The 13,135-nt window shown below is 42.7% G+C and overlaps 1 protein-coding gene across 4 annotated transcripts in view; it reads left to right on the top strand.

Moving 5' to 3' along the window:
- NR1H4 (nuclear receptor subfamily 1 group H member 4) overlaps positions 1–13,135 on the top strand; it is a 55,929-nt gene that overhangs the window by 19,985 nt on the left and 22,809 nt on the right. For 2 of the 4 annotated variants that reach the window (XM_084795966.1, XM_084795964.1), the window contains exon 4: positions 12,360–12,500. In XM_084795966.1, coding sequence (XP_084652092.1) covers positions 12,360–12,500 — 141 coding nt within the window. Of the gene's footprint in view, positions 1–12,359; positions 12,513–13,135 lie in introns of all 4 variants that reach the window. The other 2 variants (XM_084795965.1, XM_084795963.1) reach the window with 1 other exon arrangement.

The following is a 13,135-nucleotide window of genomic DNA, read 5'->3' as shown; positions in this document are numbered from 1 at the left end:
CTCTCTCTCTCTCTCTCTCTCTCTCCAATTGCCACCATAAGATCTGTAGGTCACAGGAGTACACTAGGTGTCATATAGTGTTGGGGATTTGGGAGTTTGGGCATTGGTGGCTGTAAAGTCAATATCAGTCTGCCTTGTGCTCTTATGTGTTCTTAGAAGAAAACAAGTGAAACCTGCCCTTGGTTAATGAACAGGGAAGGGCAGGGAACCATCAAGGCTTTAGGACGCTGCCTTTGCTGAAGTTAATAGCTCCAGGTCCATACCTTACGTCACACAGCGATGTCCTCCTGTATCCTTTCTCTCACCTGGAAACTGAGCTGTTGCCATGGCACACTTTCATGACCCTTCTCGACAGTAGAAACAACAGGAGCCCAGCACTGGCCTCTCCTCCGCGCTATACTGGCTCCTAATGGTATCTTTACAGAAGAGCTTTGTAAGGGAAGCTGGGAAAAGTTGTGTTCAACGGTCCTTCCTTATGGGAGAGACCTCAGTAGCCTGGAAGGAGGGAGGATGATCAGACATCACGCTACCCAAATCTCATTCTATCCAGCACTTTGTTTTCTATATGCCCCAACCTCTGTAAAAATAAATTTATTGTACACAGCAGCGGTTCTCAACCTTCTAACGCTGCAATCCTTTAATATAGTTCTTCATGTTGTGGTGACCGCCAACCATAAAATTGTGTTCATTGCTACTCCATAGCTGTAGTTTTGCTACCGTTATGAATTATAACGTAAATATCTGTTTTACAACCCCCACAGGGGGCACGACCCACAGGTTGAGAACCACTAGTCTGTAAGGGTCTTTGTGAGGGCTAAATTAGATTATTGTATATAAAGTTTTGGCTTTTTCTCTTGTTTTGGGGATTGACTTACAGGCTTCAGAGTCTATGACGTTTGAAACACTCTCCCCCGGGGGCTGGAGAGATGGCTCAGAGGTTAAGAGCACTGGCTGTTCTTCCAGGGGTCCTGAGTTCAATTCCCAGCAACCACATGGTGGCTCACGACCATCTCTAAAAAAAAAAAAGATCCGATGCCCTCTTCTGGTGTGCATGAGGACAGTGTACTCATAGACATAATAAATAAATACATTTAAAAAAAAAAAAGAAAGAAAGAAACACTCTCCCCCGCCAGGAGACAAAAAGTTTGGAACTTAGAAACAAAACTGAGATCGTACTGAGATTGTCTGCTTTTGTTGGCTTTTGTCTCTAGTTCCATTAGTAATTTTATAATTTATCTGAAAGCCTTATTTGCCATAGATATAGCATAGTGAGGGAAATTGCAGTTTTCAATATTTTTTTAACATCACTGCTGAATACAGGTATAATATAGATGCATGGTGACAGGCGTTTGCTCGGCCCTAGATCAAATCTGGACCTTTCTTTTTTTCCAGAAGCTATCAGTGTCATTTATAACTACATCTGAACGAGTTTTGACCCAAATCTCAAATGTCTGCAGCTGACTGGAAACTTTGAATGGCAGTGTCCCCTAACAGGTCAGCATCTGTCACATTGGCCTCAGTGTCAGAGTTTACACAAGCCACAGAGAGGATGGCAGCTGTCTTGAAAGGCCCTGTTTGAGTTAATGTGTAACCCTGTTGTCTTTTAGAACATATTTTAACATGTGAGGCCTAGTTCTAGAGTCTTAGGAAAGCTTCCAAAAACACTGAAATGATTATCACATGATGTGGATATAGACAGTTTCAATGGACCCTTTGTCTATGGACACTTTTTGACTGACAAGTAGCCTTAATATTCATATATTGAGACCACATGTATTGAGATTCCGGCTGAGATCAAGCACAGCCCTGCTTATGAAATTCCGTAATGACTCTAATAAACTGGGAGATTAAACTGGTACGGAGTGTAATGCAGTGTGGGTTCCTGAGGATTTCCCGGTATTGGAAACCTTTGATAGGAGGAGAGTCACAGCATCACGGGGTGGGTTAAGACATGAAGGCAAACGGCTCAAATTCCAATGCCAGGGAATCCTTTTTCTGGTTGTCCTGGGTTAATGCATGTGTCTGGACTCCAGCCTCCTCACTGACAGAGTGGAGATAACGCGGAGGAGGAGGAAGGCAGGCCGATGATGGAGATAATGGTGTTGATGATGACAGATGGTAGGGTAGATAACACAGTCAGGTGATTAGTATCTGCAGGCCCTGCTCCAGGGCCTTGCTGTGAGCTAAATCATTTGACCTTTGGCACAGTTCCTTAGCTAGGCATTTACAGATTGTCCTGAAGGAGCTCTGATGTTCATATAGTGATTATGCACAAATAGCAATTAACACACACCTTGCCAAATACCTATACTCAGTGTACTAACTTGTTGCTATTACCGTTTCCTTCACTTTGGTGTACTGAAAAACACAGGTGCTGCCTTTAAAAGACTCAGCTCTCCTCCTGGCATGCCCAAAGGGTCTGTAAGCATTAGCTGTTGTTACATTTGCTTCATGAATTCTTATTTTGTCATTGTTTCTGCTCGGCATCATAACCTGGCTTCAAAAACCATCTCTTCCTGGTTATTAATTGACTAATTTATTTGTTTATTAATAAAATATTACTAAGTATTACATTGTAGTTCATTTGTTCTTCTAACCTGTAGGTGATGAGCAAAAGAGAAAAAAAATTCTGATAGTTACCATTGTGAAGCTATAGTGAGGAAACTGACCTAGGCCAGAAACAACAACAAAGAGGTAGACGGCCGAGATTTAGAAATACCAATATATAGTATCTGAAAAAAAACAGACAAAAATATAAATGCTAAAATGATGGTTTTAAGTGGACAAAAGAAAATGCATATCTCAAATATACAGGCAATATGCCTTTAACCATGATAAATGCTCAAGAATATAAATAATGCGTAAATAGTGACTAAGAGAAGCTTCCCAAAGCACACACTGTGAAATGATACATAAGTTACTGATACCTATACGTGAATAAGCCAAAGAAGCATGTACGGAGAAGTTCAGAGGGAAAGGGTTAAACTCCTTTAACTTAGTCTATAGGCTACCACTGCAAGCAGCCCCAGATGCCTGCCCTGATGGAATTTTGCTTGTGGTAACATAGACCACCTGAGGGGTGCTGAGGTTCTTTTGGCTGTTGTTTCCAGGAGTTTGTCTACATGGGCATCTAATTGGCTCTTAAAGACACACCGAGCCATGCTTTATCACAGCGTGATCGCTGCCCTCGCGCCTGCGCGCTCAGCAGGCACCCAGCAGGCATGAGGATGCCAGCGGAACTATACTTGCTACTCTTTTCGACTCTGTCATCACTTAATAAACATGCCACGGACGTGAGTCCAGGTGATTCCGAGGCCATTTGAAATCAAAGGGAGACTTGTTGGGAAATGGCCTCGGCCCCAGCCCACTTCTCCTCCAAGTCCACTCTGCAGAGAGTACCACCAAGGACCTTACACTTTTCTAGGTTTTAGCTCGTTGGTTTTGTTTCGGCTTTCAGTTGGATAGATAATTGAATTATCTTCCTTCTGTTCAACATGGAAGAAAAGACAGAGGAGGGCCAGATGGGAGAGTGTTCTAGCCCAGCTTCTGTCCTGTGAAGGAGGAGGTTGAGGTGAAAAGGCTTTGGAGTGTGGGGGTGCCGTCCCCCCAACTTCTCTTCTGGTTTCCCAGGAGGTTCTGACACCCTTTCCAAACCTTTAGCCTGTTTATTATCTGAGAGGCAGTGCTTCCCACACACATATGTGTTTGTATCATGTGTGTGCCATATGCACACGGTACAAAAATGCTCTCTTCGTGTGCCGCACCCAAGCCTGGGAAGCAGTGCTTTGTGGCCTCAGAGAGGAAAGCAGCTGCTTACTCTGAACCTGGTTGGGAAGGCTTCAAGGCAGTTTGCATGGTTCCACTCTTCGTTGCACTCCGTCCCCTACAGCCGTAGCTGCACGTATAACAGCATGCAGCTCTTGAGTGGTCTCTGAAGTCCAGAGAGTTCCATCATCCTGCCAATGACATTCATGAAAGACTCTTTTTCTAGGAAGTTATGACAGACAATTTTATCTTGGCTAAGTAACTGTTGCCAGTGGTCTTGGTGAGCTAACAGCTGCCAACATGGCCTTTATCCTTAAGCGTAGAAACCTGAGAGGCCCCGTGGTATGCTTTGTTTCCTGTTGGACTAGACTCAAGGTGTTCCTATGTAAGCTCAAATTTGGGGAAAAATGATAAAAGGTTTGGTTCAAATAGTAGCAAATGCAATTCACTTCAGAATCTACCCAGCGAGGTATTCTTTATATAAAGAGAGTTGGAAACACAATGCCAGACAAAAATAGATAAAAAGCTATTTTAACCAGACTTAATAATAATACTAATTCTATTTTTATTATTTATTTATATTATCTATTATTATTATTATTTCCTACTCTTAGAGTAGGAAAATTGTGACACTGGGGAGATTGTCCAACATGTGAAGACATTTGTTCTATAAGGATGGAGACCTGAGATGAATCCCAGGCATCTATATTAAAACCCAGGCATGGCTGTTCATACCCCTAACTCCAGATTTGAAGAAGAAGAATAAGAAAGGGAAGGAGGAGGAAGAGGAGGAGGAAGAAGAGGAGGAAAAGGAAAAGGAGGAAGAGGAGGAGGAGGAAGAGGAGGAAAAGGAAAAGGAGGAAGAGGAGGAGGAGGAAGAGGAGGAAGAGGAGGAGAAGGAGGAGGAGGAGAAGGAGGAGGAGGAGGAGGAGGAGGAGGAGAAGAAGAAGAAGAAGAAGAAGAAGAAGAAGAAGAAGAAGAAGACAGGTAGATTCCCCGAGCAAGCTGGACAACTAGCCTACATGAAATGATGCACTTCCCACGAGATGCCCTGTCTTGAGGCAATAAGACAGCGTGATGGAGAAATACAGCCTGAAAACCCACTCTGACCTTTGTGTGAGTGTCAGCAGGCATGCACACCCTTCCCTCGTACCCCACATAAACAAGGGAAAAAATTAGATAGTGACCTATACTGTTTTTCCCTGTGTTGGTATGTTTTCTGATATTAAGGTATTGCTGACCTCGTAAAAAGGCTAGGAAGTGGTCCTTCTGTCAGATGGTGGATTGGATTAACCAGTGAAACTGTCTGGGCCTGTAGTTTCTGATTTGGGAGGTTATTTAATAATTCTGTCTTGTTGAACAGTTACTTACCAGTAAGCTTTGATAAGAAGTCTTTAAGAAATTGCATTGAAATCATTAAATTTGTGAGCATAGAGTGACTGGTAATCTATAGAGTTTTATTTCCTTGTTTTCCTTTTAACAGGTCTGTACTGATGGGCCCTGCTCCATTTGTGATATTCATAATTTGTATATTTTTTATTGGTTAGCCTCTCTAGGGATTTATTAATTACTAGGAATTATCTTTTAATCTCATTGATTTTTTTAAAAAGCATTGTTTTCCTATTTTACGTTACATGAATTTCTAGTCTGATTTTTTTGTCGTCATTGCGATTAATTTCCTCATTTTTCCTAGCTTCCTGAAGCAATGCTTAGGCTACCGACTTTTAGATATTAGCATAGATAATGCATTTTAGTGTTGTTAGTCACCCCCCAAATGCATTGATTTTGCTGCATACTGCTAATCTTGATGGGTGAACTAAAAAAAATTTTTTTTAATTCTTTTATTTAGTCTGTTAGAAATGTTTTTCTATTTGTTTTTGTCTGGTGTTGTGTTTTCAACTCTCATATACAAAGAATACTTCCCTGAGTAGATTCTGAAATGAATTTCGTTTGAAATCAATTTCTTTTCGCTTTGCTCTAGGCAGTCACCTCTGCATAGATTTTCCTTATGTGTAATGTTTGAAAGGCTTTGGGCATGCCGCACAGGCAGCCTTCAGCTGAGCTATATCCCTCGTCATTTTAGACTATGTGTAACTTATGCTGCCCAAGCAGCCTACTGCTGAGCTATAGACCCTGTCCCCACGGAGTCCCTTTTTCCCGGAGGGCTCTTCATGGGTACTGGGCCACCGCTCACAGACCCTTTGAGATTCGCTCCATTCCAAAGCTCTGAGGAAGTCTTGCAAGCCTGTTCCCAGTTAAGCTGCTTCTGTCTCCTCCCCGACTCTGGAAGTATCCACCCATCTGTTGGGGGTTGGTTTAGTGCTATGCATTCTAATGTTAATTATTTTGCACACCTCTGTCTGCTTGCTGTCTTTGACAAGCAGACACTAATGTACCCCAAAAATGACATTTGTAACCTTGCCTAAGAAATGATTCCTGATTGGCTGAATAAAAGGCCTCCACCTGGGCAGGGCAGAGCTGAGGGGCGGAGCTGAGGGGCGGAGCTGAGGGGCGGAGCTAAAGTTCCCAGGCTTTGGAGACAGAAGGATCTTGGGTAGGAGGAAAGAGGGACGGGGTGGGAACAAGGCTAGGAGTGGGGTCAATAGAATCACCATGGGATAGGTAAAGAACCATGCGGGCCCAGAGGAGGAACTCTGAAGTTCTACGCGGGAAGAAGCAGCCCAGATGGGCAGCATAAGCAAGTACTTTGGGATTCTGGATGGGAAACGGCCCAGATAGAAATAATTAAAGCAGATGGGATTCGATGGGGCCTGGGAGATAACGGGAGGTAGTTTAGGGATTAATATCTGGCAGCTCCAGGTAAAACAAGGTGTCTGTGTCTTTTTTTATTTTTATTTTTTTAATTTTTTGGTTATTCGAAACAAGATTTCTCTGTGTAGCTCTGGCTGTCCTGGAATTCTCTTTATAGACCAGGCTGGCCTCGAACTCCCAGAGGTCTGCCTGCCTCTGCCTCCTCAGTGCTGGGATTACAGGCGTTCGCCACTGCTGCCCCGGTCTTGTGTCTTTTGTTGATTATTATAGTGGATGAGATAATACCGCCATAATAATTACAGGCTATTTAGTAATACTAGGCATTTAACTTTATATTTACTACAACACCCGTCTTTTACATTTCGGATGATCCAGAATAAGCCTTTCAATGAAAGGTTAAAAATGAAAGCCCTGGGCAAGATTTACATTTAGGTAGAGGAAGATGGCTTTAGCTTTTGTTGAAGTAAGCGAGCATAAGATGAAGATTACCTTCCTGGGGTGGAAAGAAAATGAAAAAAAAATCAATAGGAGCAAGAACTAAGCATACATGTATGACTCGAATTTTGGTTCATTTTACCATTACTAGGATGACTGTGAGGTGCTCATGGGTTCAACGTGGGAACCATAACTCATCTTTGTCACCGACTGGGTTTTTCCATGCTGTGTTGAGATTTGGGGAAATTTATGTCTTGAGAAAACTGAGAAAACTCTTTATTCTCTTTGAAGGCCCTGGGAAGGTGGTGCGGTTGAAAGCAGAGTCCAAACTACCAGGATTCAAACCCAGGCTCTACAGTTTATTACCTGTAGGACCTTAAGCAAGTTAGCCTCTGTGCAAACCAACTTCCTCTTCGGTGGGAGAGAAAGAATAACAACATCTACCACCTTGGATTAAGGGTGAGGTGGATACCCTATGCAAAGTGTTCCAGAACGGCATCTGACTCAAAATAAGTGCTATGTAAAATTATCTCTTGGTAGGCCATGTTCTACGTAAAGATCTGAGTTCTATGCTTATTGCTGTCTTAAAAGCACAGAGGTCCTTCAACATGCAAAACATCAAACGATCATGTATAGAGTTCATTCTCTCAGTGGAGACCCAATTGACCACGAATGTCCAGTGTGACATCCATGCAGGCATATACATTAGCATTACAAAATCCGTGCAAATATCATCTCCAAGTTGTTCCAACAATCCAGGGATTCCCTACCGGCCACATCGGCAATGGCAGGCCTCCTCACCGCTGATCTTTTACATCAGGAAGGCTCTGACTCTCTGTGATTTTTTTCCTCCCATTCATTTTCAAATGACTCTTCTGATATGAGCATTGTTGAATATGCACAAAAAGGAGCAAGATAGAGGCATAGCTGTGTGCTAGATTTGCATAAGTATAAATGCGGTCTATGTGCCCACATCTGACCGATGTAGTGATAACATTGTGCTGCTTTCCCAGAGTGAAAGCTAATTAATTCGGTATTGATATGCTAATAGTTTCCTTTTCAGTTTAATACCAGAGGTAATAATAATAATAATAATAATAAAGAAAGTCTACAGAATTGTCCCCAGCACCCTTCCTTTGATTCATCGTGGAATAAGGAGCTTCATTCTGTTAACTACTGAGCCTTCCGTCAGTATCTATGACAGCTCTGAAGGGAACCTTGCCTAGGCAGAGCTGGGGACTCATGGGAAGACTGACTCACAGGAGCTAAGATGGTCACTGAGCAATGGTTTGGCAATGGGGGGAAAAAGGTTCCCTTTCCTTTATTCACTAAAAATGCACACTTTGGTATTGGGTCTCTCTTGATTCAATGCTAATTTGAAGCATAGAGTGGTTGGGGTTTTGTTGTTGTTGTTGTTGCTGCTGCTGTTTTTAAGATTTTGTTTGGTTGGATTTGACATTTAGGAAAGCGTTAAGATCTTTCCTGCTCAAATTCACATCAACTGACAAGTGGACAAACGGACGAGCCCGTGACTCGGTTCCTGTTGGCATAAGCTGCCTTTTCCTGTGGCCTCTGTTTGCATGTTTAGTCGCTTTCCCAAGCCTCCCATGTTCTCTCCCAGTCTTAGCCTAGGCACCTCTAACCTTTCAGCTGCGCTGTGGCACCCGGTCTCCTGTCTCCGGTCTCCAGTCTCTGGTTCCACATTTCTTCATCTTGTTTTCTCTTCAAGGATTGTCTCCACATGCAGGTTAGGTCAGACCTTTTACTGCCAAGTTCTTGAAGAATCTTTCTTTTTCTCCATAGCAAATTATCCCTCTGTGTGGCATTCAAAGGGCCTTTAATATTAGTTTCTCGCTCCATCCCCTTTTGCTACCCCTCACTAACACTCCCAGGCTCTACCCTGCCACCGGAATGGATTGTCTGCTTTCCCTAGGGACTCTTCCCTAACACCCTGCCTTGCTCAATCCCAGGAAGTCTACCCTCCGCCATGGGACATGTTTCAAAAATTAATCTGTGAGCCCTCCTTCAAGTTTTTCATAAACCCTTCTCTGACTTCCCTACTTTGGATTAGGGTTGCCCTAGTTCAACATTTAATTCTTAGGCATTAGTTACTTTGTGATAATAATTTTGGAGTGAGAGTTGGATAACTTTTCATAGTTTTCATAAGAAATATGCAACCCTCCCTGTCTACAGGGCAATTGTTCTCCTTCCCCTACAACGTGACACAACCTCTAGAAGCGCATAGGACAACCCAAAATCTTGTTCTATAATCCAATTTTTTTTTTCCTCTGCATTTCAGTAACGTATTACTGACTTAGCGAACTGTCACCCTATCTTGCCTTCTGCTCTGAATTTACTTCGTCACATTCCTAAGCTGAGAGCTCTGAAGACAGGAATGTCTTAGCCATCTCGACACCTGGGAAGTCAGAGAATGCAGTTTTCTGTCAGTGCCTAATGTGAAGCTATTTATTCTCTCTTCCTGTGCCCCGGGAGAGGTAGCTGAGGCAGAGGGATCGAGAGTGTGGCCTTTAGAGAGTGACTTCCTAGGTCCTGAGTTCTCCTAGTACATAAAATCATGGCCAAAGCTTTTAATTTCTCTCTATCGTTTTTCCTTTCCTTTAAAATACAGGGGTGAGGATACGATGTTCTTTGTAAAATTGATACTGTAATTAAGTAGCTAAGAGGTGGTAAAGTGGTCAGGACAATAGGATGTAAGTAATAAGTGTTTGCTATTATTCCAACATCTGTTAAAGTAACAACTTATTTCTTGGACAAGAGCCTGTCATTGTGAGGTTAGTTTAAGTCCTTGCCAGGAACCCCAGACACGGAGACCACAGCAAACGATGTGGAGTTGTTCTGTTTTCTTTCTGTTGCTGTGATAAAACTCTGACCAAAAGCAGCTTAGGGTAAGAAAGGGTTTATTTCAACTTTATGCTTCTTAGACCACAGTCCATCCAAGTCAAGGCAGGAGTTCAAGATACGTCTCTTGGCTGTTTTCTGTAGTATTATTACCTGCAATAGAGAACTCACTCACAGCCAATGAAGTACAACAGAGACCAAGCTTGCTGGAAGGACACTGCCTGCTGGCTCAATCCGTGGCTTGCTCAGGCTCATGTTTAGCTAACTTCCTTAGACAGCCCAAGATGTAGGAGGTCCCAGTCCACCACGGGTGGTACCATTCCCTCCTACATCAATTAACACTTAAGATCCCTTCATAGAAGTGCCCACAGAGCAACCCAATAAACACAATTACTCAACTGAGACTTTTGAAAGGGCCTGGTGATTCCAGATGCCGTCAAGTTAACAGTTAACACCAGGTAGGACAGGAGTAAACCACCAAATCCCTCGAGGCTAGAGAAAGAGCTACCGCTATGGGCTAGAATGGAAACAGCTCTGCTCTCATCAATGAGGTCCGAGTAGAAGTAGCCCAGTGACGGGAAGGCTTCTTTAGGAGCCCAGTCCAAGAGAGGAAGTATCCACTTTGAAAACTTGCCACATACACCCAGCTTATAACAACACAGTAGTGCCCCCCTCATCCACAGTGGCTATACCTCAAGATACCCAGTAGAGGCTCCAAACTGTGAACCATGTACATAGCTATATAGTGAAGAATTAGGCGCAGGAAGCTATCTCAGTAATAGCCATGGGCAAAATAGAAAAATTAGAACGATAGGTAATTGTAATAGTAGCATAAACGCATAAATGCCGCTGGGTGGGAAATTGGTACAACGCGGATTTGCTGGCTAAAAGGATGATTCTTACCCTGGGTAAGACTGCAAGGGGGAAAAAAAAAATCTCACTCCCATGCATCACACTATTCAGAAACATGTATAATTTCAAATTTTATGAGGGGCTTAGTTCTGGAAATTTCCATTATTGTCTTTGAACCATGGTTTATCACATGTCAGCAAATCCTCCGAAGGTGGCACTGTGGCTAAGTGTGTAAGCTTCTGTACCAAACGAGTATTTGGGCTTCTCTGTCACTTCTCTTGCTACCCGAGTGTGTGTCCCTGCTCACCACCACCACCACAGCAACTCTGCAGGGACCTATGGCTAATTAGTTAGAGGAGAACAAACAGATGTGGCACGTCAGGGAGGACGGAGCCACATCCCTTCCTGCTTTTCGGCATCTTCCTTGAACCGGATGCAGCTGTAGGGTCTCTTCTCTAAGGAGATACTGCCTTTTTTTTTTTTTTTTTTGATACTGCCTTTTAAATCAAGCTTGGCGTTTTAATTATCAGGCAAGGCCTAGTTACTAATTACTAATTACTAATTTTAAGGGCCAAAGAACTAAAACCTTGAACACAACTTTCTTCCTAAATGCCAGTAAACAACAATACACTTTCCGGCTTTTTGCTTATTGCTTACTTTCAAAGCTTAGGGGGAAAAAAAGGATTATTATTTCATTTTATGTGTTGCATGAGTGTTTTGACCGTCTGTGTATACGTACCACACACATGGCTGATGTTCACGGAAGTCAAGAGAAGGTGTTGGGTTGCTGGAACTGGAGTTTTACAGGTGGTTGTAAAGTGCCATGTGAGTTTGGCAAACCCAGCCCTGGTCCTCTGCACTAGCATCACATGCTCTTGAACACAGAGCCAAGTCTCTAACCTCTCGCTCACTACCTTACCTGTTATCTGCATTTGTGCTGTCCCAGCACAGTGTCCAGGAGTAGGCATACAACCCCTACTTTTCCCTTGTCTAGTTATGTGCATGCATTTGCTTTTGGTCAACCTTTGAACTCTGGGAGGGCAAGGGTGGGTTGTTTGCCTTTACCGTGCCAGCACATGGTGCTTACTGGCATGTAATTGTCCTCCAATAAAGATAAACGAAAGTGATATATGTTATATTCATATTTTACATATTATATATTTAATATATCTCATAATATTATATAAAATATGTTTTATATGTTTATATATACTTATTAAATATATATATATAATATATATTGGTTTTTAAAGGCAGGGTTTCTTTGTGTAGTACTGGATGCCCGGAACTCACTCTGTAGACCAGGCTGACCTCAAACCCACAGAGATCTGCCTGCCTCTGTCACCTGAGTGCTGGGATTACAGGCATGTACCACCCCACCCCACCCCCAGCTAGTAATATATTCTTAAACAAAACAAGACACCTAAATTTTTTCCCCTAGGAGAGGCCCTATACTCACCTGTTTTAGAGACACAAATTTAAAATAGCTCCCTTTTCAATAACAGTGCAAGGAAAAAACGCCCCATTGCTACATGCCCATTTCTGAAGGCTCATCTGGTTGGTCCCCAGCAGTTCATGGGGGTGGAAGGGGTAAAGTCCTGATGTATCCGAATCTACATATAGTTTCTGAATACTTGCTATGGATCTTCTAACACTTTCCAGTGTTTCTCCCACAGGTTTCTTCCGGAGAAGCATTACCAAAAATGCCGTGTACAAGTGTAAAAATGGGGGCAACTGTGTGATGGACATGTACATGCGACGGAAGTGCCAGGAGTGCCGGCTAAGGAAGTGCAAAGAAATGGGAATGTTGGCTGAATGTATGTATACAGGTATCCACTTCAAGCACTTAAATTCCGCTAAAACTTCTTAAGGAGGCAGGTGCCAGGTAACGCAGACCGCCCCCACATTCCAGACAGAATCTGCTGAGCTGTGTGGTTCTTGGAAAGGGCGATGGGCCGCTGATTTCTTTAAACCACCACCTAAAGAGCATCTTATCTCTCTGAAGGAGATGACTGGGTTTGGTTTTGGTTTTGGTTTCCTTTGTTGTAAGGAATTTATACAAGGAGTGTTGTGTCACTGGCATGTTATTGAAATAACTCGGTCTAATGGGCTATGTGGGATGACATTCTGAAAGGTCCCTCTAAATTCGATTTTAATGTACTTCTTATTTATTGCTTAATTACCATAAAAACTCATAGCGCTGGACCAATAACTGCCTCCGAATTATCTAAATAGGGTTTTAAACTAAGTCATTTTTATTAAGGCTTTGTCTCCTTATAGTGCAGCTGTGGGCCAATTTGTATAGGTTTACACAGGAAATTAACTACCCTGAGTTTTAATATAATTTTGTCCTTCGATCTGATAAAGGGACACTGTATTAAACACTGGCTTTATGAGGAACCACTGTCTTCATCAGAAAGTTGGAATGCATGTTAGTATAACACCATTAATT

The sequence above is a fragment of the Acomys minous genome (genome assembly GCF_964271855.1).
Source record: "Acomys minous genome assembly, chromosome: 9".
Taxonomy (NCBI): Eukaryota; Metazoa; Chordata; class Mammalia; order Rodentia; family Muridae; genus Acomys; species Acomys minous.
The sequence above is the reverse complement of the archived record's forward strand: the minus strand, read 5'-3'. Positions and strand labels throughout refer to the sequence as shown.